The sequence below is a fragment of the Martes martes genome (genome assembly GCF_963455335.1).
Source record: "Martes martes genome assembly, chromosome: 5".
In the NCBI taxonomy this organism is placed as follows: Eukaryota; Metazoa; Chordata; class Mammalia; order Carnivora; family Mustelidae; genus Martes; species Martes martes.
The window spans coordinates 156,883,710-156,910,094 of NC_137892.1; the positions used below are offsets into that span (position 1 = coordinate 156,883,710).

General features: G+C 42.8%; 1 protein-coding gene across 2 annotated transcripts in view; it reads left to right on the forward strand.

Moving 5' to 3' along the window:
- Nucleotides 1–26,385, forward strand: part of CTNND2 (catenin delta 2) — a gene marked incomplete at its 5' end in the record, with an annotated part of 906,977 nt that overhangs the window by 544,451 nt on the left and 336,141 nt on the right. For both annotated transcript variants that reach the window (XM_080804204.1, XM_080804205.1), the window contains one exon: nt 9,308–9,563. In XM_080804204.1, the coding sequence (XP_080660330.1) occupies nt 9,308–9,563 (256 nt within the window). The remainder of the gene's footprint in view (nt 1–9,307; nt 9,564–26,385) is intronic.

The window sequence follows — 26,385 nt, forward strand, 5'->3', positions numbered from 1 at the left end:
AAAACCAATTAAAACAAAACAAAACTGGTGTTTTTTCTGAGCCCGGGGTCTGAAAACTCCAGCTCTGGGCCAAACCCAGCTGGACCACCTGTCTGAATCCTGCTCATGAGCTAAAGATGATTACTACCTTGTTAAACGGTTTATAGATGAAAGACGGGTAGTATCTTCTGATATGGAGAAGTTATAGGAAATGCAAATTGCAATGTCTATAAATGAAGTTCCTGGAGCCCAGCCACTCCCATGTGTGCCCGTATCATTTCTAGCTGCTTCCAGGCCATCACAGCTGAGGTGCAGTTGTGACAGAGACCATATGGTTGGTAGAGCTGAGAATGTTTACTTTCTGGAAAAGTTTGCTGACCCCTGCTCTAAGCCATCAGCGGAGCACGGCACTGAATGAAGGAACAAGGGCTTCATCCTTTCTATGAGGGAAGGTAGCAGGTCCTCTAAGCGTATCAGAGAAGAAGATTTGTTTGCCCGAGTTTTCTCAGTAACAGTAATCTCTGCCCCAGCAGAGAGCTGCTGAGGTTATGGCATCCGGATATCCAAGACCCCACCCCAGCCTGCCCTTTTGAACTTGAGGCATTTTTGAGGACATCTGCTGATTTATGTAATAATATGGACATTTCCAGAAGTGCATGGATGGATGGGATGACAGGTGGGGAGAAACCGCCTCTCTCCAGCTCCCAAGTATAAAGCCACAAGTTCTCTCTCTCCACCAGCTCAGGTTACTCCCTGTTTCTACACTTAAGGTATTTTATTTCACATCCTTACACTTTCTTAGCTAACCCTGCAACCCCAGAAACTGTTTCTATCAGAACACACACACACGTTCGAGAATATGCCGTTAACATGGGTGTATACCCTTTCCTTGTAAATTACATACGTCTTAGACAATATTATCAAATTATATTTAGTAAAAGTCAGAATTAACAGTTAATATCAAGGAACATTCTAAGATTGTTTTCCCGTATTCGGGAGGTCATTTTCCACATCGGTGTTGTACACACCGCACACTCGAGACCTCTGATGCAGAACTTTAAGAGGCTTCTGGGGCCAGAGCCGATACCCCAGTTTCTTGGAAGGAGAGGACAGGTTCTTATAGACCCGTTAGACTTGAAGTATTAAGGGCCGTTGACTTCTGGCTCACATCCGTGGCTGAGGTGGTTTGAGCCACCCGTCTCCTGTCTCAGCCCTTGGGTAGAAGGACACTGACTGGAGTCCCTTCAGTTTGACCCCTCAAGCACTTCCAGAGGATACCTCAAGGAGAGTGAGCCAAGGGGCTGAAGGTCGCTTGCTCTTGTTCAAGTCTTGTTCAAGGCTCAGGAAGGAAGACAAATGGACTTGCCTAAAAAAATTGGGAAATTACAAGATGGCGCCATAGTATGGAGCTGGCGAGACAGGAAGACGAGAGCATGTAGCATGGCGCTGCTTCTGGGGATTGTTCCACATTCTTTGAATGTATTACAAACCCTCAGAACCACTCCTTAAAGGAGGTACTGATAGGACGCTCACCTTACAGAACGTGGAGGCACAACGATGCTGAGTCTTCTCAAGGCAACACAGTTTATGTGGAGCCCCTTCTTCAAACCTTCACATGCAGGCCGTCCTGCCCTGGGTCCTGAGCTCTTAACAGCCATCTTGGTTGGAACTGTGCATGTTAAAGTCATCATTTAAAAAGAAAATACATACCCATCCATGTTCATCAGGGTTTTTGTATCCTGTCAATCAGATAGTATCTGTTGAAGACTCACCGTGTGCTAGATACATGGGCAGATCCGAAGAAGCTTCTATCTACTCCTTGTCCTCAAGCCCATTCCGTCTCGTTCCATAATAGGACATGAACATAAGGAAAATTAACTGGCAATGGAAGGTAATATCTTAAGGGTTAGAACATTCCAGATAGAGCTGAAGACAAAGTACGAATAAAAACACTAAACAATATCTAGTATCCTTTAATTCCCAGATAACCCATAACTCCTGATCGTGCCTTAGGTCATCTCCCCACCCCCCACCCTGGCCCAGCGCCACGTGCCGCTATTCGCCGGCAGCAAGTAGAGGCTTGGCAGGTGCGTGCTCTTCATCTGCATCCGCCCTTGGTCATCCGGCGCTGCAGCTGTGCTCCCCGCTAGCTCTCGTTCCCAGCACTGTTCTTGGCTCTATGGCCTCTCTCCTCTCCCTGCCCCGCCCGGCCCTGCGCTGACCCTATCCTGGCGTCTCCCTTACCCCAAACACCACGAAGGCTGTCCTCAGTAATCGACTCTTCTAGAGCTGAGAGACACAGGAAGATGGCTCCATGGAGACGCTCAGGACACAGCTGCAGGCATTGAAACTGAGACATGTCAAAGCTTCCTAACCTTCCCTGCCAAAGGGTGTCCACGGGGAGATGCCTTTGTTAGCTTTCCCCCTCGGACCCAGCCTGCCACCCTCCTCATCCTCCTCTCTGCCTGCCTTTTCCATGTCTCCTTGGCCGCCAGAGCAGCCACTCACCCCTGTTACTTACTGAAAGACCGATTTAAATCTCAGACACCAACTCAGAAGAAGACCACGATCTACCTTTGGGTGTGCCGAAAGGTCTTCTGGGCTTTCTCAAACCAAAAAGCTACCTAACCACACAGTGAGAGGTCTCACACACGTGCGCTCATGGACATGTTAGGGAATCGGGTGCTACAATCCTGCTTCTGGCCTGTCTTCTGCTCCAGCCTTTGGGAGGTGAAACATACAAACTCGGTCCAGTACTCAACTGGAAATCTGTAGTACTTCATTCTGCAGAACGGGCAGGGCTGGGCCAGGGATCATGGTCTGAAGAGGGTCTGCTGCTCCTGACACGAGCATTTCATGCTTCGGCACCCCAGCCTTTGTGAGATGAGAACCACAGACCTTTTCCCCCACCTACCTCCAACAGAAGGGAGCAGGCTCTGAGGGTGGCCTACTGGCCTTCCGGGGCCCAGACATGGTCTAGTAGGAAGGCAGAGGGCACGGGGAGCAGCTGCCCGCATGCCTGAGGACAGGATTGAGAGAGAAGCCAGCATCGCGGCCCCGGAGATCCGGCAGCCTCCGAGAAAGTAAAAGAGTCACTTCCTGAATCAGGAGTGTTGTCCGCTCAGCAGGGCTCCCCAGAGAGCCTCCCCTCGCCAGACATGACAGTCACTCATTTCTTGTGGAGCCAGGAAATGAGGGAGGGGAGGCCACCATCAACGTCCCTTCGTGTGCAGGGAGGCGGAATTGTGTGAACTGTAGCAGAAAAGGCAGGCCAGTGAGCCCAATGGTGGCAAGAATATGCCCGCTTGCTCTGACGGGATCTCTACCCAGCATCTGAGGCATTACTTTCTGGCATGATGAAAATTTAAAGAGGCACACTTTTAACTTGGATGTCTGTTTAAATAAAACATACCTTTCATCTGGGATAAGGCTTGTCAAAACTGGAGCTTATATAATAAGAGGCACAGCCAGACAAGGAATATGGGATCTTCTTGGCTTGCTGATGATAAAGTCTATTAAGCAGAAACTAACATGAATTTTTGTTTCAAACTCGAACATACCAATAACTGTCAACTTGGGAGTCATGTGATTAATACAGATGCTTGACTCTGACACTCCCTTCCTCCCCTCCCAAAAACCATCTTTCTAACTTAACGAAAATGGCCAGTGTTTGCTGGACTGATAGTCACAGGAATTCACTTTGGGATGAATGGGTTTCAAAGTGAGTGGTGAAAACAAGCTTTCTGCGATGAATGTGTCAGTTTGTTTTTAAGAAAGAATGAACGATCAAAGGTATATTGCAAGGAGAAAATCTAAATATCTTTGAGGTTGACAAATACTACAACGGAAAAAGAAAAAAAGAATGTGATGAAAAATTTGCACGTATGGAGAAAATATTTTTAAAAAACTGAATTTTCTGCAACAGCAGCCAGTGCTGCATAAAGTTACAGAGGCATTTCATAGACTCTTCCTATTCATAAAATATCACTACTATTGTTCAGTAACATATAAACAACATTTTCCATTAAAATCATCATTAGAGTCCACAAAAATGTGGAATATTAGCATTTATTACTTCTTAAATGCTTTTACTTCAAACTGTAAAAATGATTACTTCCTCTTAGAGCAAGTCAAACTAGATCCTCAAAAACCTCTTGTTTTTGTTTTGTTTTGTTTTGACTTTTTTTTTTTTTAAGTCTAGAAAGTCAGGGGCACATTATTACCCAATTGGAAATTTTTAATGAACCCAATGATAAATATCATCTTAAAATCCAGATGCTTCCCTGTATCAGGCTACCTGAAGTGTTGTAAATAAAGAGTGTAATCGAGCTCAGCCAAAGGAAGGCAGCGTGTTTGCCAGTAGAAACTGTTCATTGGCAAAATCCAGAAACATCCACATTCACACCAATCATAACGATTCTGTAACTACCAAAAATCCTGCAACGCCTCTTCCCACAAAGGGGACCATTGATGAAGTTAAACGATAGTGTTAATACTGAGATCTGAGTAATGTATAGAAGCGTTGATCACTGTATCGTACACCTGACTCACCTAACACTGTATGTGACCTATACTGGAATTAAAATGAAGATAAAAAGATTCTGTTCATTTTATCCTGGGATATTTTCCTTCTGAGTTTAGCACGGATCAGCTTGTGCAGAGGGCAGAAAATTGGAAGATGTTCACAGTTCTAGATAATAAGACTGCTGGGGGTAGAGTGACTTGAGTGCCAGGGGCCCCTGAGTCCTAAAATAACAGACTTGAACTCTCCTTAAGAGAGTTCATGGCCACGTTCTTGGACCTGTTGTCACCTAAGCCATCCTTACTTTCTGAGCTTGCTGAGGAAATACTGTTTAATTGGCTTATTGTGGGCTCATTTTCTATTTATAAAACAGGTAGAAACGTAATTTTGGTTTTCCTATCTCCTTATATGCAAATATACAGAAAAGCAAAGATAAGTAAGACAAAAACAAAAATTAGTGGGTTTTTTCCTTTTTGGTTGAACCCTACCTTATATCCTTCCCCCAAGTTTCTTCGCGTGCCAGATTCTTATATTTTATTCTGTTCTCCTTTTTTGATTGTCAGTGAAGAATGGATGTAACCATCCATCATCATCAAAGTAGAAAGCCTGTTGTATTAAAAAGGATCCTCTTCCCCTCTCTCAAGCGAATATAACAAATAAAACATCCCCCCCCCCTTGTACAGTAGACCTTTATTTGTGTAGCTCTAAGGAAAACAGGTAATTTCGTGAACCGCATAGATGTCAGGTGAAGTATCGAGTCAGCTGCTGAAGAGGCTGCTTTTAAAATCTCCCCAAAGAGACCCGCAGCACGGTGCGGCGAGCGTTAAGAGCTTCTTGAGCCGAGAAGGGGCTGTTTGCGGAGCAGGTGGGAGGGTGTTTAAAGAGCTGACGAAGCTCCTTCCACCTCAGTGGAAGACAGCGTGGAATTGAGCCATCCTGGAACACGGGTGAGCTGGTCAGCTGAGCTGTGAAGCTCAAATAAGAGAAGATGTGTAACCAGACAGAAATCCAGGAAGCATCGTGTCCAGGGAAGTCTTTAATAACGTGGCCAGTATCTGCTTAGCCACACCAATGGACAACTGTGGTTTGCTGAGCCACACTCAGGGCACAAAGGGAGAATTTACTCTATAATGTTAAGTCATTTTCCTGTGTCACCCTTAAAAAAATATAAGGCATTGTCTTGTTACATGACACATGGCTGGTCTGAGATCTCGTAGATTCTCACACATTTTCAAGATGATCCCATGACCTGCACTTGAATATGGGGTGGTTTTCTCCCCATTTGTACTGCCATTTTATGTTATTTTCGTTCAGTCTCGTTCCTTTTTTTTTTTTTTAAATTCGGCAGGACCAATTTGAATTCTAATTTTATGTTTTTAAATTCTCATCAGGTATCCTGCTTAGAGTGACTTAAAAGTTTAACGTGTGGATTCAGGAATGATCCTGTGGAAAGGCCATTTATCAAGGACCACAAATGCGATTGTGATTTTCTAATAAGATCTTTTTGGAACTTGTTCACCCGCCTTAGATGTCATAGTCCACCCTCTTTTTTGTTAATATAGTGATACCAGCGATGAAACTAAGATTCAAACCACTTTAAAATTAGAATAACAATAGGTACCCCTATTCTTCGATTTCTCTAGAAATGAACAACGTTAGATTTTTTGGTGTAAAGAATTTTTCTCAATATTTTTCTGCCTATCCCAGTAAATTCAACTTAAGGAAGAAATGGTGAAAATTAACACTCATTTTTAACAATTCTTCAATAGAATATTCATGTTAATTCCTGTTATAAACCCACCTCTCCTGTGTGCCTTTAGAAGACACTCCCCTTAATTTTAAGCCTCTTATACATCTTCTCACAGCGTAAGTAGTTCATGAACATGCCGGTTGAAAGGTTTAAGCCTCGGTCCAGTTTACAGTGGTGGTTAAAATATAAACTCTGGAAGCAGGGTACAAGGGCTTGAATCCCTTCTCTGATTATATACCAGGCAAACTGCGGCAAGTTACATAACCTTTCTGTGCCTCAGTTTCCCATCTGTGAAATGTGAATGACATGTTCACTCTCATATAGGGTCGTTGGAGGGAAAAAAGCCCTAGCAGGAGTTCTGTACTCTGATACCCAGTGGCAAGGGTCTTCACCGCAGTACAGTGTGAACAATCGCTTTTTTTAATGTTAGCTGATTTCAACATTGTTTATAGTAGAAACAGCCAGAGCTCCTTTGTTCAACAGTTTCTGCCTATGAGATGCTTAATGCCTCTCGTGTGTCTTTAAAGCAAATAATGGTCCCACGAGGCCATTTTGTTCTCTTCGTGCCGCAGTCAGGAAGCTGGAGCTTACAAAACTCAGTAACTCACTCATCCCATCCCAAGAATTGCCCAGAAGGCCTGGATGGGAACCCAATATGCTAACTACAGAAGCCAAGCTCTGAGTGCATTCTATGACCTGACCCCAAACGGGCCAAAGGGAAGCACACAGACGAGCCTACCACTACTCATAAACTCACCTCCACCTTGTCTTTCTCCTCCTCTACTGGGTTGTCGCCTTCCTGGTTTTGCTTGATAAACTGCATCTCACAGCCTGTTTTCCCATTTGAATCCAGTGTTCGTAGAGTCCTTCGCTGCTGGGAGTGTCTTTTTTTTACAACTCTCATAATATTCTCTTTCGGTTTAAGGTCCCTTGAGAGTTTTTGGGCATGGCTAGTCAATTGGTTCACCTTATCTATATTATTTTTTTAACAAGTATTTTTTCCCCTAAGATTTCAATATTATTTCCTGATCTCTGCTATGTTGTCCTCTTTTCCTGTTAATCGTACTTACTGAATTAATGATCAACACTTTCATATAGAAAAGGGTTTCTTTTCTGATATTAGGAACCATTTTTGGCAAGCTTAAATGTAGGTAGTACTTTCCTGAAGGAAAAAAAAATGCATTTATCTGGAAAATATCAGGTGTATTTAGTTTTCCCCTTTTGCCCTGGATTTGCTGCCTAGCTTGTCACAACTCTTCTAGAAAATGAAATTTTATTTGCCTCTGTGCATTTGTTCTTCCAAAAGCAAGGTTATGCCTGGCCTAAATTCTCAGCCCCTGTCACCGTAATATAAAGTACGTTGTTCATAAATTTTTAAGACATGAATTTTAATTACACATGTTTGTACTATTTTGGAGAAAATATAACTCTTCCAGAAATCGCAAATGAAGTAAGACACATTTTCTCTTTCCAAACTTAATGTTCATAGTCTCATCTGATCATTTTGAAACTGAATCCATCAGGACAGTCGTCATCATTTCGAAGACTGCTCCTTGGAATATATGTACATTTTTTTGTTTAGAAAGTTTTTCCTGAGTATCCTTCTACACTTCACCTTGTGACGGTGGCTCATCTCCTAATCTGGGTTATTGTAAGGTTAACTATTCCAGTTCATTAGAAATGAGAAGCCTTGACCTCTTCATTAAAACTCAATTCTCAGCCTGAGAATGTTTTCCTCCAGTTCACCTTACAACCTTTTTGTCATTTGATACAGTTTCCTTAATTTCTTTTAAAAAATTGTTTGCTCAATGTGACATAGTTTTGGATGTGTTTGATTTGGCATACATCCCCTAAAGTGACAGAGGACAAAATAAGCTTTACTGTCATCCTAAGCGTTCAGGAAGTCAGAGTTGAGGGGTCTGACTTATAATTGAAACCTTCTTCCATAACAGAGCCCCCATGGTGTAAACAGCTGCACGCAAACACTGGCTGCATTTTGGCTGTCTTCTGGTTTGCGGTGCCAGGAAGCCATCGTACTGTCTAGGATTGGGCCTCGCTCGCCATTATTGCAACAATCCAAAACTGGTCACATGTCGTTAACAAGAAAAACACTCTTTCCATTGTATATGTTCATTACACCTTAGATGTCAAATATTTTTGAGAATCAGATACAAAGAATGCCGTGAAACGAACTGGAAAGAATCCACGCAGCAAACAGAATTGAAATTCAGTTTGGAAACTGGTCAAACTGACTTTAGCAACTGATGCACAAAATCTTCTCAAAACAATGCAGACATTTTGAAAAGATGCAGATACTTCTGGAAAAGGCACGCGGGCTCCTTCGTTTGTCTGCGTTGCTGTTGGGCGGGTCTTTGCCTTCTCCCACATGCTGGCCCTTCACGGAATTTGTTACCCTGACAGCTTTAGTCGAAGGAGAGGGCTGTGAACATCTCGGGGGAGTTGCTCTCCAGGAGCGAGAACAGTCCCATGTTTAACGCCCCGGGACTAATTGTGGAAATGGGAGACTTGCCTCTCCCTCTCTCCCCCTCCACCCCCATGCGTGTGTTTTTTTTTTCCCCTTTGATTCGGGAAAATTAACCACGTTACTGAGTCTGTTTTACGCTCTTAATAAAATTAATGTAACATCACCTGAACAATCACACTTCCTGCATTTTCTCCACTTGAACAACAAAGAACCATCTCTCCGTGACCCCTCGTAAAGGATTCCCCAGGGATCCTCTGGGTTTGCGTCTTCCCTGGAGCTCACATGTGAGATGAACAAAGCTTCTCTGGGGTGTCGGTCAACAGTGAACACACAGGGTTGCCTTTTCCCCGTCGCCGAGAGGCTTCTTTCTGAGACCGTGTGCTGATGACCGTGGTACTGGGTCACGCTGAATGTCTTGGTTCAAATATGACAGATTTATTTTTTTTATTCTTCCAAACCCCTCCCCCCCTTTTTATCTTATGTGTGTAATTTTCCCCCTGCCTAGACCTGGTTAACCATTTCTGTGAGCAGGTCCTCAATTTTTTACTTTGTCCCTACTTTCCTGTCGTAGCCCCATCTTCCCCCGGTGTCGACTCCATCCCCTTGCAGCGCACAGGCAGCCAGCATGGTCCCCAGAACGCCGCCGCGGCCACCTTCCAGAGGGCCAGCTACGCCGCCGGCCCAGCCTCCAATTACGCCGACCCCTACCGACAGCTGCAGTATTGTCCCTCCGTCGAGTCTCCGTACAGCAAATCCGGCCCTGCCCTCCCGCCCGAAGGCACCTTGGCCAGATCCCCGTCCATCGATAGCATTCAGAAAGATCCCAGGTGGGTACCAAACCTTTTCTTTTCCCGACCTTGATGCCTAAAGCGCTTTTCCGGTACTGTTCCGGCGTTATTTCATTGACGTCCCGTTGTGACCTTCGTGTCACTGGCTGAGCGTTAAAGGGTTGACTCCGCGTTGGGTTCTTTGGTTGGGTCTGGAGTAGGGGCATGGATCTTGGACCTCTAGTATCTTCTGTGGCCCTTTGATCGGAGCATCAGCAGGTGCCGGAGATAGGAGCTGTTTGAAAAGACCGGGTGCGGTTCTCTTGTCTAGAGTGAAAATCGAGGATTGGAGGGTTACGTCACTGGACTTCACATGGCACAGTCTGGGTGCTTGCTTGTCTCAGCGGGACCGTGCTTTGTCCCCGTGCATGCGTGTTTCCCGGTATCGGAGTGTCGAGTGGTCCATCTTCCAGGTTATACCGAAAATGGAAAATTTAGAAAATCCGATTACCTTTATTTTTCTATGTCTGAAAGTAAACGCGAGGTTGAAGGAGTTTGGGTGTTGATAAAAACTTGGGCCTAATGTGTCAAAGAAATTCTTCTCACCGATCTGTGTTTCTCTTGGCTTTCTTTTCTCCCGCAGGGGTGAGAAATTTAACGGCGCTCTGCTTGTGAAGTTGGAATTGGTTAAATGATGTTTTATTCATAGCCGTTTGATTTATGCTGATAGAGTCCCATAAATATATATCTGCATCTGTGAATATTATAGATATGTCAGATTTTTGGTATTTCTTTGTAGCCAGGCATGTCACTTGGCTCTGGTAGGATACTTAAAATTCGTCTCAAGGAATTTTCTCTGATAGAGCACACAAGTGCGTGTATATTGTATTGGGTTTCATAGATTATTTTGTGAAAAGAAATCCCTCCTATAAACATAAAAGGCCGAATGGGACCGTTTTATGGGTTTGTTAGGGTTTTTTTTTTGAGATAGCTACTTCAGCATTATTCAAACTGGCTTGGGGGGTCCATGTTACATACTGTATTCGGTGAAACCTCCATTATTATAAAAATAAATAAATTGTAACAAATACTCACTCTTAACTCTTAACTCCTTGAAATAAGAAGTATACCTACATTTACATTGTGTAGTATCTGCTTATCCAGGTTTTTCAGTTTCAAAGGTCCTGAAATCTGCCCCAAATCCTGAAGTACTTTTGGCTCGTGTGGATAGAACGTTCTTTAGATAACACCTCAGCACTCTCTATTTTTAAGTAATTTTTCTCAACACGCTCCTGGAAACCTATAGAAATAAAGGAATAGTAAACACAGGAATCGCTAAATAGAAAAATACATAATGAAATTGGCATCGTTGTATTTAACATTATCTGTTTAAGTGAGAATAAACGTTTTATCTCCGATGGAAAGGTTTTACATTTTCATATTAGGGGAATTTGGCTTAATAAGAGGCCATATTTATTTGTTTCTCAAGCCACAGCTCAGCCTCTATATTTTATACTGTATATTAAATGCGTTTTATTTTATTAAATGGTGTATCCTTCCCATTTCATATTATCATTTTTATAAGCTTTTTTCTTCTTTTAGTGAATTGTCATAGCTCTCTTACCTTTTTAAGTTACGTATTATATCACTTATATTTCCTGCATGACTGCTATCAAACAAAACAGGATAACCAGTAAAAAACGTTACCATAAATAAGAGAATATTGGCTACTAATTCTTTGTAGGTGTAAAATGTATATGCAAGTCATTGCACTATATGAATTACAAATTTACTCTTGTTTTCAGGAATGCTAGTCATTAGCCTTAAATATGTGCTAAATCTGAAAAAAAAAAAAAATCATACCACCATCTTAAGCCAAGAAATGCCAACAAAAGAGAACCATATCTGTAGAACCAAAACTGTATTGTTGTGACTTAATTAATACAAAAGGAACTAATCATCCAGCATCACACAAAATGGATGGGATTTAAAATACAATAATGCCCTAAGAGTTGTCTTAAAATAAAGGAATATACCAACCTGTTCAGGTTTAATAGAGAGACATTTCAAATCTAAAATTCAAGTGCAAAATCTAATGCTGCTTTTATGCCAAGATTTTTGCGTCTTCCTTTGGATAATGAATTTTGATTGTTATCAGGTGACCAGAACTAATAGGTTTAACCTCTGGGGTTCAAAATTGTTTATTTTTGCACTATGACTTGGGATTTACACTTTTGCGGTCTTTACACTTCTTTCAAGCTTCAGATTTTAAAGAGAATTTGTTGTTTTATTTATCATTAAATACCAGACCGTCTGAGCCTCTACTGTTCCCGACATATGTTTCTAGCACATTGTAATTCTCAAAGTACCTTTACTTACATCTTTGATGTAATTCTCCTTTGAGGAAGGAAACTGATAGGTGTTTAGTGCTTCAAATAAATGGAGAATCCTGGTGGTAAATGACATTAGAGATCACGTTGCTGGCAGGTGGGTATGTGGGCTAGAACCCGTATTCTTAAGACACAGAAGCATGCATTGGCATGAATATTTTTATTTTTTTTGTAAAAAAAACAAAAAAGAAAATGAAGGAATAGACTCCCATCTTTTATTTATTTATTTTTTTTTTTCAGAAGGTGAGTGAATGATGGTATGGGTGTGTGTAGGAGTTTGGAATGATAAAGGAAATGATACAAATTGCCTCAATCGGTCTCCTCACTGCTAACTGCTTATTGGGCCTGGGGTCTTTGTATTATTTTTCATTTCTTTGACTTTTTTTGCTAATACCCGCCTTATGCATCTTACTGCAGACCCATGTGTTTTCTCTATGGAAGAATTTTAGTATTACTCGATGAGAAGTTTTCTAGAAAGTAGTGTCTTTTAACATAAGATTTTGAGACCAAGATAACCCCATTTCGGGGGCGGCTGGGTGACTCAGTCATTAAGCATTTGCCTTCGGCTCAGGTCATGATCCCAGGGTCCTGGGATCGAGCCCCACATTGGGCTCCCTGCTCTGTGGAAGGCCTGCTTCTCCCTCTCCCACTCCCGCCCCCCACCCCGCTTGTGTTCCCTCTCTCACTGTGTATCTCTCTGTCAAATAAATAAATAAAATTAAATTAAAGAAAGATAACCCCATTTCGGTCATTAGACTTGAAACCAGAGACTTCATTAGCTCTTAATTCATCTAGGCCACAAGATGAAAAAATTGATTCCAAAGGCTTGGATTTTTCTGGCTTGCTTGGCTCAGTCATATACAGTGGCAAAACTTAGGTCTTTTTGCTTTTAGGCTGCCCCCATGGTGTGCTCCAAGAAAGAATGCACAGATACCTTTTTATGCAGAGATGATAAAATCTAATTTCCTTTTTAAAGTCAGCAACCACTGAGGAAATTTCCATATGTGTGTGTGTGTGTGTGTGTGTGTGTGTGTATGTATATAAACTTCGCACATTTGCCAAGAAGTTTTTATTTTATTCTATTTTATTTTAAAGATTTTATTTATTTATTTGACAGAGAACACAAGTAGAGAGGCAGGCAGAGAGAGAGGAAGGGAAGCAGGCCCCCTGCCGAGCAGAGAGCCCAATGTGGGGCTCCATCCCAGGACCCTGAGATCATGACCTGAGCCGAAGGCAGAGGCTTAACCCACTGAGCCACCCAGGCGCCCCAAAAAGTTTTTATTTTTTTAATTACATGTTATTTTCCATGAAATGTGAATTTCTTAAGCATTGCTGACACAGGTAATATATTTTCAATGCTACACCAAATCCTGAATTTTCTAAGCTATTGTTTTTAGACATCTAGGTCACATATAAACCTTAACATTGATTTTGGCTCAGGTCATGATCTCAGGGTCCTAGGATCGAGCCCTGTGCTGGGTTCTATGCTCTGCGCAGAATCTATTTGGGATTCTCTCTCTCTCCGCTTCTCCCTGTGCCCCTCCTCATCCTGGCACACACGCTCTATCTACGTAAGTAAATAAATAAATAAAATCTTTGAAAAAAATAAAAATAAAAAAATGAAAGTACTATAAATGTTTTTGTCTATGAAAGGAAAGTTAGGACTTAGACATTTACTGACAGAACTTGACGTAGGTTGTGGATTGTAACAGGAATAGCGTCTCTTAATCCTGTTCGATTCATCGCTTTCCAAGATAGCTGTAGTTCCTGATGTACACCGTCCCCAGCAATTCTGCAGACATGCTGAAAGGATCCAACTTATTATACATATGGTTTAAAGTTAAATTTCATCTTCTCTCCATTATTCAGCATAGCAGAAATACACATCATCAGTGCCAAACTGGGGCCCAGATTTGTAACCGCCTTTCCATTGATGCCATCAGATTTATAGTCCATAGAATTGTTTTGTTTCAAGTCACAATATTTGAACAATAATATAAAAATATGAATTTTCTAAGGAATTGCCTAATTGCATTTCGACTATATTTTATCGGTTATTTTAAGATATTACTGAAGTTCTTTTACTATTGGGTGTTTTATTAGTAAATGTTATTAGGTATGCCTGCTTATAAATATCTCATCAGTGGGTAAGCCTAGATTAAGAATGTTTTCCAAATACCGTCTCTCCATTGCCCACTACGAAACCAAACATACAACATACATCAGGAAACGGAATATACCACCACAATGTTTTTTTTTTTAATTTTTTTTATTTCTTTTCAGCGTAACAGTATTCATTGTTTTTTCACCACACCCAGTGCTCCATGCAATCTGTGCCCTCCCCAATGCCCACCACCTGGCTCCCCCAACCTCCCAGCCCCCGCCCCTTCAATGTTTTAATAAAAGGTGAAGGTTTGAAAAATATTTTTAAAACTTTCTTAAAGTTTAAAACATTATTATGTAACTGAAGCAACATGGCCAAAGTGTTTATAGTGAAGCAGTTACGTCGTTTTTTTCATTGTCCGGTTCTCCTGAATTGTGAGATCTCTGGGGAGCTCGGTTTTCACTTCGACTGCTCTGTCATCATTCATCTAACTGGAGGGAAATGCAGCGTTCACCATTTAAAGACCATCAGAGGGGAAAGAGCACTTGGAAGCCATTTGCTCAGTGAGACGAAAAGCAAGCTTAACCGTTGGTCTGAATGCCTCTCGCCACAGGCCACTCACCATGTCTTGAAAGCATCTTATTAATTCTTTGAGTAACTCGAGCCTCGTAAATTAATTTATATTGATCTAAAATCAGCACCTCTTCTAAGCTCACACCCTGATCTTCTTCCTGACCTTTGAAATCACATGAGAATACGCCTACCCCTTTTCTCCAGGACACCCCTCGAGGCCAGTCCCAGCCTCCCTGCAGGACCCAGGCCTGCTGTCCCTGTGCTCACTGCGTCCCCTCCCTGAGCAGTCATTTCTGGGACCCTCATCTGGGAGTCGTGCAATGGCCTTGCTGGTCAGCTCCTGCATCCCCCGAAGTGCAGGAAGGGAGCGAGGGTTCTCTTGGGGCAACCTAGGCTCCTAGTACGTTTTCTTGGGAGTGAGATGAGTATGATGTTGGTGGCAGTGATGATGATAACCATGATTTTAAAAATAAGTAATATATTTTATACACAACATTAAACATTTTTTTAATATTTATTTGATTTTATTTAAGTTTTTGTTTAAATTCCAGTTAGTTAACATACAGTGCACTATTAGTTTCAGGTGTGCAGTATAGTGATTCAGCACTTCCAAACATCACCCGGTGCTCATCACAAGCACCCTCCTTTGTCCCCATCACCTATTTCCCGCATCCCCCCATCCACCTCCCTTTTGGTAATCATCTGTTTGTTCTGTATAAGAATCGGTTTCTTGGTTTGCCTCTCTCTTTTTCCTCTTTTGCTCATTTCTTTTGTTTCTTGAGTTCCATGGTATTTTTCTTTCTCTAACTCACTTAATTTGCTTTGTAGTATACTCTCTAGCTGTATCCACGTCCTTGCAAATGGCAAGGTTTCACTTTTTATGGCCGAGTAATATTCCACTGTATATACATACACCACATCCTTTTGATGAACGGTCATAATTGATGGACACTTGGGCTGCTTCCATAATTTGGCTATTGGAGATAATGCTGCTGTAAACATCAGGGTGCATGCATCCCTTTGAATTAGTATTTTGTATCCTTTGGATAAATACCCAGCAGTGCAATTGCCGGATCATGGGGTAGCTCAATTTTTAACTTTTTGAGGAACCTCCATACTGTTTTCCACAGTGGCTGCACCAGCTTGCATTCCCACCAACAGTGTAAGAGGGCTCCGCTTTCTCCACATCCTCGCCAACACCTGTCGTTTCTTGTGTAGCTGATTTTAGCCTTTCGGACCGGTGGGAGGTGACAGCTCATTGCATGTTTGATTTGCATTTTCCTGATGCTCAGTGCTGTTTAGCATGTTTCCATGTGTCTGTTGGCCATCTGGATGTCTTCTTTGAAGAAATGTCTGTTCATGTCTTCTGCCATTTTATAATTGGATTATTTGTTTTTTAGATGTTGAGTTTTATAAGTTCCTTATGTATTTTGTATACTAGCCCTTTATCAGATCTGTCACTTGCACATATCTTCTCCGGCTCTTCAGGTTGCCTTTGGGTTTTGTCGATCATTTCCTTCACTGGGCAAAAGCTTTCTATTTTGCTGAAGTCCTGATAGTTTACTTTTGGTTTTGTTTCTCTTGTATCAGGAGACATAACTAGAAAGAAGTTGCTATGGCCGATGTCAGAGAAGTTGCTGCCTGTGTCCTCATCTAGGATTTTTATGGTTTTAGGTCTCACATTTAGGTCTTTAATCTATTTTGAATTTATTTTTATGTGTGGTGTAAGAGTGGTCCAGTTTCGTTCCTCTGCATGTTGCTGTCTGATTTTCCCAACACCATTTGTTGAAGAGACTGTCTTTTTCCCATTGTATATTCTTTCCTGCTTTATTGAAGATTAATTGACTGTAAAACAACATTAAACTTTTAAATACTCATTATTTAATTTAATTATCCCTAAATCCCTATGATATGAATCTTTATAGTGCCCATTTTACATATGAGGAAACTAAGGCTCAGAGAGCTAGAAATTGAATCCAGGCCTGTCCGTATTCAAACCCTATGTTTATAACTTCCATGAATATTGATATCAGTATTAACTTTACAATGAAATAAAACGCAGTCTTTTCACATGTGAATTCTGCAAAGCTATGAATTAATGATCCTTACCTTGAATTTTTAATTTTCTTTTTAACTTAAGTGAGGGCTCTACTTTTACTTCTTGTTGGGTGATTCCATTATTCGATACTTCAGAAATCTCTGGGTCCCAATTTTGTTAGCCAGTATAACTACTATGACGCACTGCTCCACATCCCCTGGAAGTAAGGAAGACACACATGTGTGTCCTCAGCAAAGTTTTATCAAGACATAGCTGGAGCTGGCCCAAGGGGAGAAACTTGTAGCTCTCATTCCTTGGACTCCTCCCTCCACGTCCATCTGAAGGCGCCTGTGCTCTAGGTGACTTTCCAGTCATCCATTCTAGGATCCATTCCATCGTCACTCATCCATTCTAGGATGAGCTCTGTAGGTGTAGGGACAGCATGAAAACAGCTTCATTTTTGAAAGAGCTTTCAAAGTTACATGAGAGAGAAAGGCATATCTAGAAATGACTGCAATGCCCTGGGTAAATAAGACAGACACAATTAGAGAAGCATGTTGGAGAAACTGAGTGTTTGGCACAAACCTTGAGCAAGAGGTGATATTTACATAAATGTGGTAGGAAGTTTTGAGACAGAGAAAAGAGTTGGAAAGGAAAGGGGGGCTGATGATGGAGGGGCAGGGCCCATTTGAAGCTCTCAGGCCTGGATGGGTTGGGGGTATGGAGGCTCCGGTGAGAAGCTATATCTGAGTATTACCATTCACCCACCCAATCAGAATGGAAAATTTGCTTGCATCCCAAATGTGGATTTGTTCCTTAGAAACTATAAATATAGTATATGAATTTTCTGTGGCTGCCTTCACAAATTTATCACAAACTGAGTGGCTCACACCAACAAAAAATTCATTCTCTCGTGGTTCTCGAGGCCAAAAGTCCAAAACCAAGGTGTTGGCATGGGCCTCCAGGCTCCAGGGGACAGTCTAGCAACTTGCAGACCTGGCTGTCCCATGGATTGGGGCAGCATCCCTCCAGTCTCTGTCCCAGTCCTCACACACAGTCTTCTCTCTCTCCCACCCTCCTCTCCGTGTCCTGTAATGACACCAGTCATTGTGTTTAGGGTCCACACCAGTGCAGCGTGGCCTCATCTTCATTATATCCACCAAAACCCCGTTCTCAGGGAAAGTCACCTTCTGAGCTGGATTCTGGGGCGGGGTGGGGAGGGGCCTTCTTCAACCAACTACACGTGCTTTAGTGCACACTTACACTCTTTACCCTCTACAATAGTTGTACGCTAAAGATAGAACTTAAGACAGGCTATGTTAAGGGTAAAACAGAAGTTTTTAGGTTGGCTCATGGTCTTCATCACAAAGACATTTTCTTCAGAAAGAGCAATATGGCCGGGTGTGGAAGGGCTGAGCGGGTCATCTCTGTCGTTACGGCTTCAGATGGTGGGTGTCCACCGCTGCAGGTATAGAGATGGGTGAGCCGAGCTATTTTCTTGGCTTTGGGGCATGCTTGAGTGCCATGTTGTGAGAGTTGTTTTCAAGCCAGATAATATGATCCAAAACTTCACTTGGGCCAACACACCCCAACAGCTGCAGAGGGGCCCTGGGTGTGGGGCTCCTTTTTAGAAGGAAACCACCCACCCTCCTCCTGGGTAAAGCACAGCCCACACAGGGAAAGGGATTTGCGGCAAGTTGCCATTCTGGGAGTGATGCTCATGGGTTCTGCCCTTAGCATCCTTGTATGTAAAACAGAAATAACAAAAGTGCCTTCCTCATAAAGCTGTGAGGTGAGATGTGTTGACTCTAGCGCCTTTGGAATCATTCCTCCTGTGGGGAAGGGCCCATGGTCAGCTGCCTCAGTGAGACAGACTTCCTGCCTCAGCCCCCAGCCCGCCCCCTGGCCCTCTGCCCCCCACCCCCGTCATCAGGACACCAGAAGATGGAAACATGGGGGAGGGCAGAGAGACTGGGGCCGTCTGGTTGGAAGGGCGGGGGAGGCCCAGGAGCTGGGAGACCAGGCTGGGAGGGGGTCTGGTGAGCCCAGAGCTAGGAGGCTAGAGTAACTGAGAGCCCGGCCCTTGTAGCAGGAAACAGAATTGGAAGATGGAAGGGGAGATTTCACTGCAAAAGGATTTTTTTGTTTGTTTATTTTACAAAAGTCTCCTTTTCGGGATCCCTTTTATCAGTTTAAAGGAAAGCAATGTTCTCACACAGTACTTGCGGGTGCCAGTATTGATTTTCCCACCGTCCAGAATACTCATTTTGCCTCCTGTCTTAAAAACCGCTTGTAGAAGTTAACAGCTGCATTTTTACAATAGCAGCTCATTTCTAGTACCGCACCCCTACCTCATTTATACCGAAGCACCTTCTGGCCAGGGCCCTCCGTGACACTGCGCAGTAAAGAGGGATGAAACACCGTCAGTCGTGACCGACGAGCAGCTGTGCCCAGAGTACTAACGAGTTCATCATTAATGGATAGCTCATCAGTTGTGGTGGCGGAAGTCTGTTTCGTGCTTTTCTGGTGTACAGGCTTGACTCTTGAGAACCAACCTCTTCTTTCACTCCCTCCATGTGCTTTTGGTGAAACAGCCTCTGCCCCAGGTTCAAGGATCAGCAGGCAGCCGACACCCTGCCGTGAGAGCTGACCACCTGTAGGGCCCCACTCACTAGCCAGGCCTCCGGGTGTATGAGAGTCTGGAGAATCCATCCCTCTAAAGCAGCCCACATGCATTCTGGATATCCCTACCTCGTTTGGGTCAAAAAGCCAAACCCAAGCTAGCTAGAGCCAGCAAATGGGAGCAAAAGCTCTTATATATGTTCTTCTTCTCTGTGAAGTTTTCTGCCACCCCCCACCCCCGGCCCCTGGCCAGTCTCTCTGGAGCTGGCTCCGATGGGAAGAGCCCCGACCCGGTATGAGAAACCAAGAGATCAGAGTGATGGAGTTAGCCCAGCTAGTCAGTCATTTCTCAAGGACTGTCATCCTTTGCTCTGGGGAGGGTACTGATACTCCAGTTATGCTGTATAGATTATGGGTCTGGGTACACATAGATTCTGTGTACGTCTGTAGATACAGGTAGATAAAGTTTATGTGTGTATACACATACACACACACACATAGTACATGTGTATATGTACAAATTATCTGTTTATTGGCTCTGCACATATTTATCCAGAGATAAGACCTACAGAATTTCCATAAGTATACACCATTATTACTGTGACAAAAGACACACAATAACAAGGTACTGATTTTCCTTCTTATCTATCCGTGGGTCTGCTCTCTAGGCCCGGTGCTTTGCTTTTATTTTGTTTTACCACTTTTTTTTAAGTCATTCTAAAAGTGTTCTATTCTTTGGAATATCCCATTCTTCAGAACCAATGGAATGGAATTTGAACCAATGGAATGGAATATGCCATTGATACTCCATTGTTGATACCAGTGTTGATCGAGTGTTAAAAATGAAAACTATAAATTCACAGAACCAGAGAAACTCAAGATTTGTTTCTTTTGCCGAAATATGGATCCATCAGAGTAGCTATGAGAACCTTGAAAAACGCATTCTGGTTGTTTGTGTATGTATTTAATAGGCATGCACGAAGCTAAGCTCAACCTTTTGGAATTACACACCGTTTAAAGCGCTCTATGCTTCTCAGAGAACTCGACTCGTTCTTTTGTGTGTGTTTGTGTTTGTGTATTTTTTTTTAATTTTTTTATAAACATACAATGTATTTTTAGCCCCAGGGGTACAGATCTGTGAATCGCCAGGTTTGCACACTTCACAACACTCACCATAGCACATACACCCCCCCCCGCAAAGTCCATAACCCCACCACCCTCCCCCCCGCAGCACCCTCAGTTTGTTCTGCGAGATTAAGAGTCTCTTATGGTTTGTCTCCCTCCCGATCCCATCTTGTTTCATTTATTCTTTTCCTACACCCCAAGCCCCCCACATTGCAGCTCCACTTCCTCATATCAAGGAGATCATAGGATAGTTGTCTTTCTCCGATTGACTTATTTCGCTAAGCATAATAGCCTCTAGTTCCATCCACGTCATTGCAAATGGCAAGATTTCATTTCTTTTGATGGCTGCATAGTATTCCATTGTATATATATATATATACCACATCTTCTTTATCCATTCATCTGTTGATGAACATCTAGGTTCTTTCCATAGTTTGGCTATTGTGGACATTGCTGCTATGAACATTGGGATGCACGTGCCCCTTCGGATCACTACGTTTGTGTCTTTAGAGTAAATACCCAATAGTACAATTGCTGGGTCATAGGGTAGCTCTATTTTCAACTTTTTGAGGAACCTCCATGCTGTTTTCCAGAGTGGTTGCACCAGCTTGCATTCCCACCAACAGTGTAGGAGGGTTCCCCTCTCTCCGCATCCTCGCCAGCCATCTGTCATTTCCTGACTTGTTAATTTTAGCCATTCTGACTGGTGTGAGGTGGTATCTCATTGTGGTTTTGATTTGTATTTCCCTGATGCCGAGTGATGTGGAACATTTTTTTCATGTGTCTGTTGACCATCTGGATGTCTTCTTTGCAGAAATGTCTGTTCATGTCCTCTGCCCATTTCTTGATTGGATTATTTGTTCTTTGGGTGTTGAGTTTGCTAAGCTCTTTATAGATTTTGGATACTAGCCCTTTATCTGATATGTCATTTGCAAATATCTTCTCCCATTGTGTCAGTTGTCTTTTGGTTTTGTTAATTGTTTCCTTTGCTATGCAAAAGCTTTTGATCTTGATGAAGTCTCAGTAGTTCATTTTTGCCCTTGCTTCCCCTTGCCTTTGGCGATGTTCCTAGGAAGAAGTTGCTGCGGCTGAAGTCAAAGAGGTTGCTGCCTATGTTCTCCTCAAGGATTTTGATGGATTCCTTTCTCACATTGAGGTCTTTCATCCATTTTGAGTCTATTTTCATGTGTGGTGTAAGGAAATGGTCCAGTTTCATTTTTCTGCATGTGGCTGTCCAATTTTCCCAGCACCATTTGTTGAAGAGACTGTCTTTTTTCCATTGGACCTTCTTTCCTGCTATATTGAAGATTAGTTGACCATAGAGTTGAGGGTCTATTTCTGGGCTCTCTATTCTGTTCCATTGATCTATGTGTCTGTTTTTATGCCAGTACCATACTGTCTTGATGATGACAGCTTTGTAATAGAGCTTGAAGTCTGGAATTGTGATGCCACCAACTTTGGCTTTCTTTTTCAATATTCCTTTGGCTATTTGAGGTCTTTTCTGGTTCCATATACATTTTAGGATTATTTTTTCCATTTCTTTGAAAAAAATGGATGGGATTTTGATAGGGATTGCATTAAATGTGTAGATTGCTTTAGGTAGCATAGACATTTTCACAATATTTGTTCTTCCAATCCATGAGCATGGAATATTTTTCCATTTCTTTGTGTCTTCCTCAATTTCTTTCATGAGTACTTTATAGTTTTCTGAGTATAGATTCTTTGCCTCTTTGGTTAGGTTTATTCCTAGGTATCTTATGATTTTGGGTGCAATTGTAAATGGGATTGACTCCTTAATTTCTCTTTCTTCTGTCTTGTTGGTGTAAAGAAATGCAACTGATTTCTGTGCATTGATTTTATATGCTGACGCTTTACTGAGTTCCTGTATGATTTCTAGCAGTTTTGGAGTGGAGTCTTTTGGGTTTTCCACATCTAGTATCATATCATCTGCAAAGAGTGATAGTTTGACTTCTTCTTTGCCGGTTTGGATGCCTTTAATTTCTTTTTGTTGTCTGATTGCTGAGGCTAGGACTTCTAGTACTATGTTGAACAGCAGTGGTGATAAAGGACATCCTTGCCATGTTCCTGACCTTAGCGGAAAAGCTTTCAGTTTTTCTCCATTGAGAATGATATTTGCGGTGGGTTTTTCATAGATGGCTTTGATAATATTGAGGTATGTGCCTTCTATCCCTACACTTTGAAGAGTTTTGATCAGGAAGGGATGCTGTACTTTGTCAAATGCTTTTTCAGCATCTATTGAGAGTATCATATGGTTCTTGTTCTTTCTTTTATTAATGTATTGTATCACATTGATTGATTTGTGGATGTTGAACCAAGCTTGTAACCCCGGAATAAATCCCACTTGGTCGTGGTGAATAATCCTTTTAGTGTACTGTTGGATCCTATTGGCTAGTATTTTGGTGAGAATTTTCGCATCTGTGTTCATCAAAGACATTGGTCTGTAATTTTCTTTTTTGATGGGATCCTTGTCTGGATTTGGGATCAAGGTGATGCTGGCCTCATAAAATGAGTTTGGAAGCTTTCCTTCCATTTCTACTTTTTGGAAGAGTTTCAGGAGAATAGGAATTAATTCTTCTTTAAATGTTTGGTAGAATTCGACTCGTTCTTCATTCAAAGAATGCCCCCCCCTTTTTTTAATCTCCGACTTATCCTGCTATAATTATGCAAAGCCTATTTCACTTTTAGCATATCTCAATTAATCAATCCTCAAAGTCTTCCTTGTTGACTCCACTGCATGTAAAATCTGAAATCCTCTTTGGTCATTTCATGTACAAACCAGTTTTAATATTTTTTCATGATGTCTTTTCTTTAGAGATTTTATTTATTCATTTGACAGACAGAGATCACAAGTAGTCAGAGAGGCAGGCAGAGAGAGAGAGGAGGAAGCAGGCTCCCTGCTGAGCAGAGAGCCCAGTGCGGGGCTTGATCCCAGGACCCTGAGATCATGACCTGAGCCGAAGGCAGAGGCTTTAACCCACTGAGACACCCAGGTGCCCCTTTACATAATGCCTTAAGTTACCCTTCTTCACCATCTGACTTTAAACATTTCATCGAGGACAAAAAGGGAGCATTCAGAACTTTATTGTCTTACAAGGCAGGTTGTAGTTGTCTGTCACTTTGTAACTAATGGGAATTAATTTTCATTGCTTCTTGAGATATTTTGCAGTTAATAGCGCTCATTAATTTGGGGGTACTGACATCGATAGAGATAAAATTAGCATTTTATAGTAAGAAAGATACATTTTAAGCTGAAATTTCCGCTGCTCGTGATGCATTCCAGCTTGACAAATCTAGTAACCTGAATTCTTTCATGGGCTGGTGATCATGTTCCACTGTCTGAGCTGGATTGCTGAACCAAGTATGTTCTAGAGCCGAGTAATTCTATTAGGAAGAGTAGGAGGATAAAGAGGAGGAAGACCAGGAAGAGAAGGAGGACAAGAAAGAACCTGAGTGGAAAATTCAGGAGGAAACGCTCTTGCAATACACAATACACACTAAAGTGCATCTCATTGAATGAGGTGAAACGTGTGTCCTCACTTAAAATTTCATCCTAAAGCATGGCCCCTGGGCCATCTGTTTTGGGGTCCTCTTGAGAGAGGAACCCACTGTACCAAGAAAACTCTGGGCCAAATATTTGCAGGCCAGCCCCTCAAGCAAGGGTCTCATTCTCCCCTCAGCTTCTCTCTCCTGAAGGATGTCACGATGAGACCAGGATGTTTCCTGTTGACTTTGAAACCTTGTACAGTGATCCCCAACATTTTTGGAATTCGTATATAGTTCCATTTCAAAAGAGCTGTGGGGTACCACCGTAGGGTGGCCAGTCTCCTACTTTGTGAATGGTCTCCTCCAACCACTGCTTAGTACATAGGAAAAGCCAACACGGAATAACCTTAGAATATAGGACGGTGTTCTCAATCAAATAAAAGGGACCTTATAAAAAAAAACAAAGTTGGTTTGTAAATAGATGTTTGACAATCAGTGGCTTAGAAGCCGTACTGAGAATGCAATCACTTCTCCAAACACGCGAGCAGTATAAAATTAGCTCAAGATACTCACATACCTGCCAGTGAAGGTAGGACAGAGATCCTGGCTCTTTGCCTTACTTTGCCTATAGGTACTACTCTGAGTATATTTGCTGCACAAATGGATGACTAGAATGAAGGTATTTCTTCTGAATATTTTCAAATATTTCAAAGCTGCAATAGTATGCTAAAATCATCATTTCTGAAAAATCTCCAGGTAACTAGCACCGTCTCTGGAATGAACAGAAATAAGGTTCGTGGTATCCAGCGCCCAGTGACCCCCATCTCCTGGTGGTTCACACCTTCATGTGGTCCCCTCCCACACTGAATCCAAGCCGGCAGCATCCCGCAGGAGTGACGGTGTGTGACTTCTGTGGGTGGGGAAGCCAGTTCAATGTCCTGAGGCAGTTAAGCAGTCCTGCGGAGAGGCCCCTGTGGAGGGGAACCAACCTGCCCCGCCATGCGCATGAGTTACCTTCCAAGCACATTACTGCCCGTGCCCGTCATGCCTTTGGGCTTCCGGCTTAGATCCCAGACATCGTGGAGCAAGGACCCATCCCCCCCGCTGTTCCTTGTCTGGAACTCCTGACAAAGAAACTGTGAGATAATAAATTATTCTCATTTTCAGCTATCGAATTGTGGGATGATACGTTAAGTCTAATGGGACTGGTCATCTCACCAAAGACAGCTTTCCTCCCAGTATCTCGTGTGAAACTCCCTTTCCCCTTTCTACTTTAAGAGAAACAAGCCAGGGGCGCCGGGTGGCTCAGTCAGTTAAGCATCTGCCTTCGGCTCAGGTCGTGATCCCAGGATCCTGGGATCTAAGCCCCAAGTCGGGCCCTCTGCTCCGCGGGGAGCCTGTTCTCCCTCTGCCCCTCCCCCCGCAAGTGCTCTCACTGTCTCTTGCTCTCTCTCAAGTAAATAAAATCCTTAAAAGAAAAAGAAAAGAGCCAGAAAGCGGAAACAACCTAAGCCTCCATCAACGTGAGTGGACACATACACATGCAGCACAGTATCATTCAGCCTCAAGAAAGAGAAATTCTGCCCCACTCTCCAGGGCCGATGAAACCTGAAGACATCACGCTAGGGAAGCCGGTCACAAATGGACAGATACTGTATAATTTCACTTACAGGAGGTGCTCAGAGTCCTCAAAATAATTGAGACAGAAATTAGAATCGTGGCTACCAGGGCCTACGAGGAAGGGGAAATGGGGAGTTCATGTTTAATGAGTACGGAGTTTTGTCTGGAATGATGCAAAACGTTCTGGAGGTGGACGGCGGTGACGGCTGCACAGAAATGGAAGGTCCTTAATGCCACTGAACTCTATGCTTAAAATGGTCGAAATGGTGAATTATATGTACACCTCACCACAACAAAAGAGCGAAAAGGAAATGGAGAAGGGAAAGAGCCAGCTAAAGGCTGTGCAGGTAGCACTCCTGATATCCGGAAACTAAGGCCATTCAGAGTGGCAGCAGGTGGGGGCCACAGGGAGGAAGAGCGAGCAGCAGTGGCCCCAGGGACCTTGAACATGACTGCTTTCAAAACAGCGCCTTCCGCAGCTCCTGGGCGGCTCAGTCAGTTAGGCATCCAGGTCTTGATTTCGGCTCTGGTCCTGAGCTCAGTGTCCTGGGATCCATTGAGCCCCGTGACCGGGCTGTGCACTCAGCAGGGAGTCTGCTTGAGATTCTCTCTCCCCCATCCCTCCTCCTGCTCACATGCACGCTCTCTTTCTCTCTCTAAAATAAATAAATAAACAGCCTTTAAAATAAAAACAAAACATCCCTAGTGCCCTCCACTACTTTATGGGCTCTCAAGCCCATTTTTAACATTTATTTTTTCATTTTTAAAATTTAAGTGAAATTCACCAATGCATAGTACATCAATTAGTTTCAGATGTAGTGTTCCACAATTCGTCAGTTGCCTATAATACCCAGTGCTCATCCCATGACGTGCCCTCCTTAATGCCCATCCCCCAGTTATCCCATT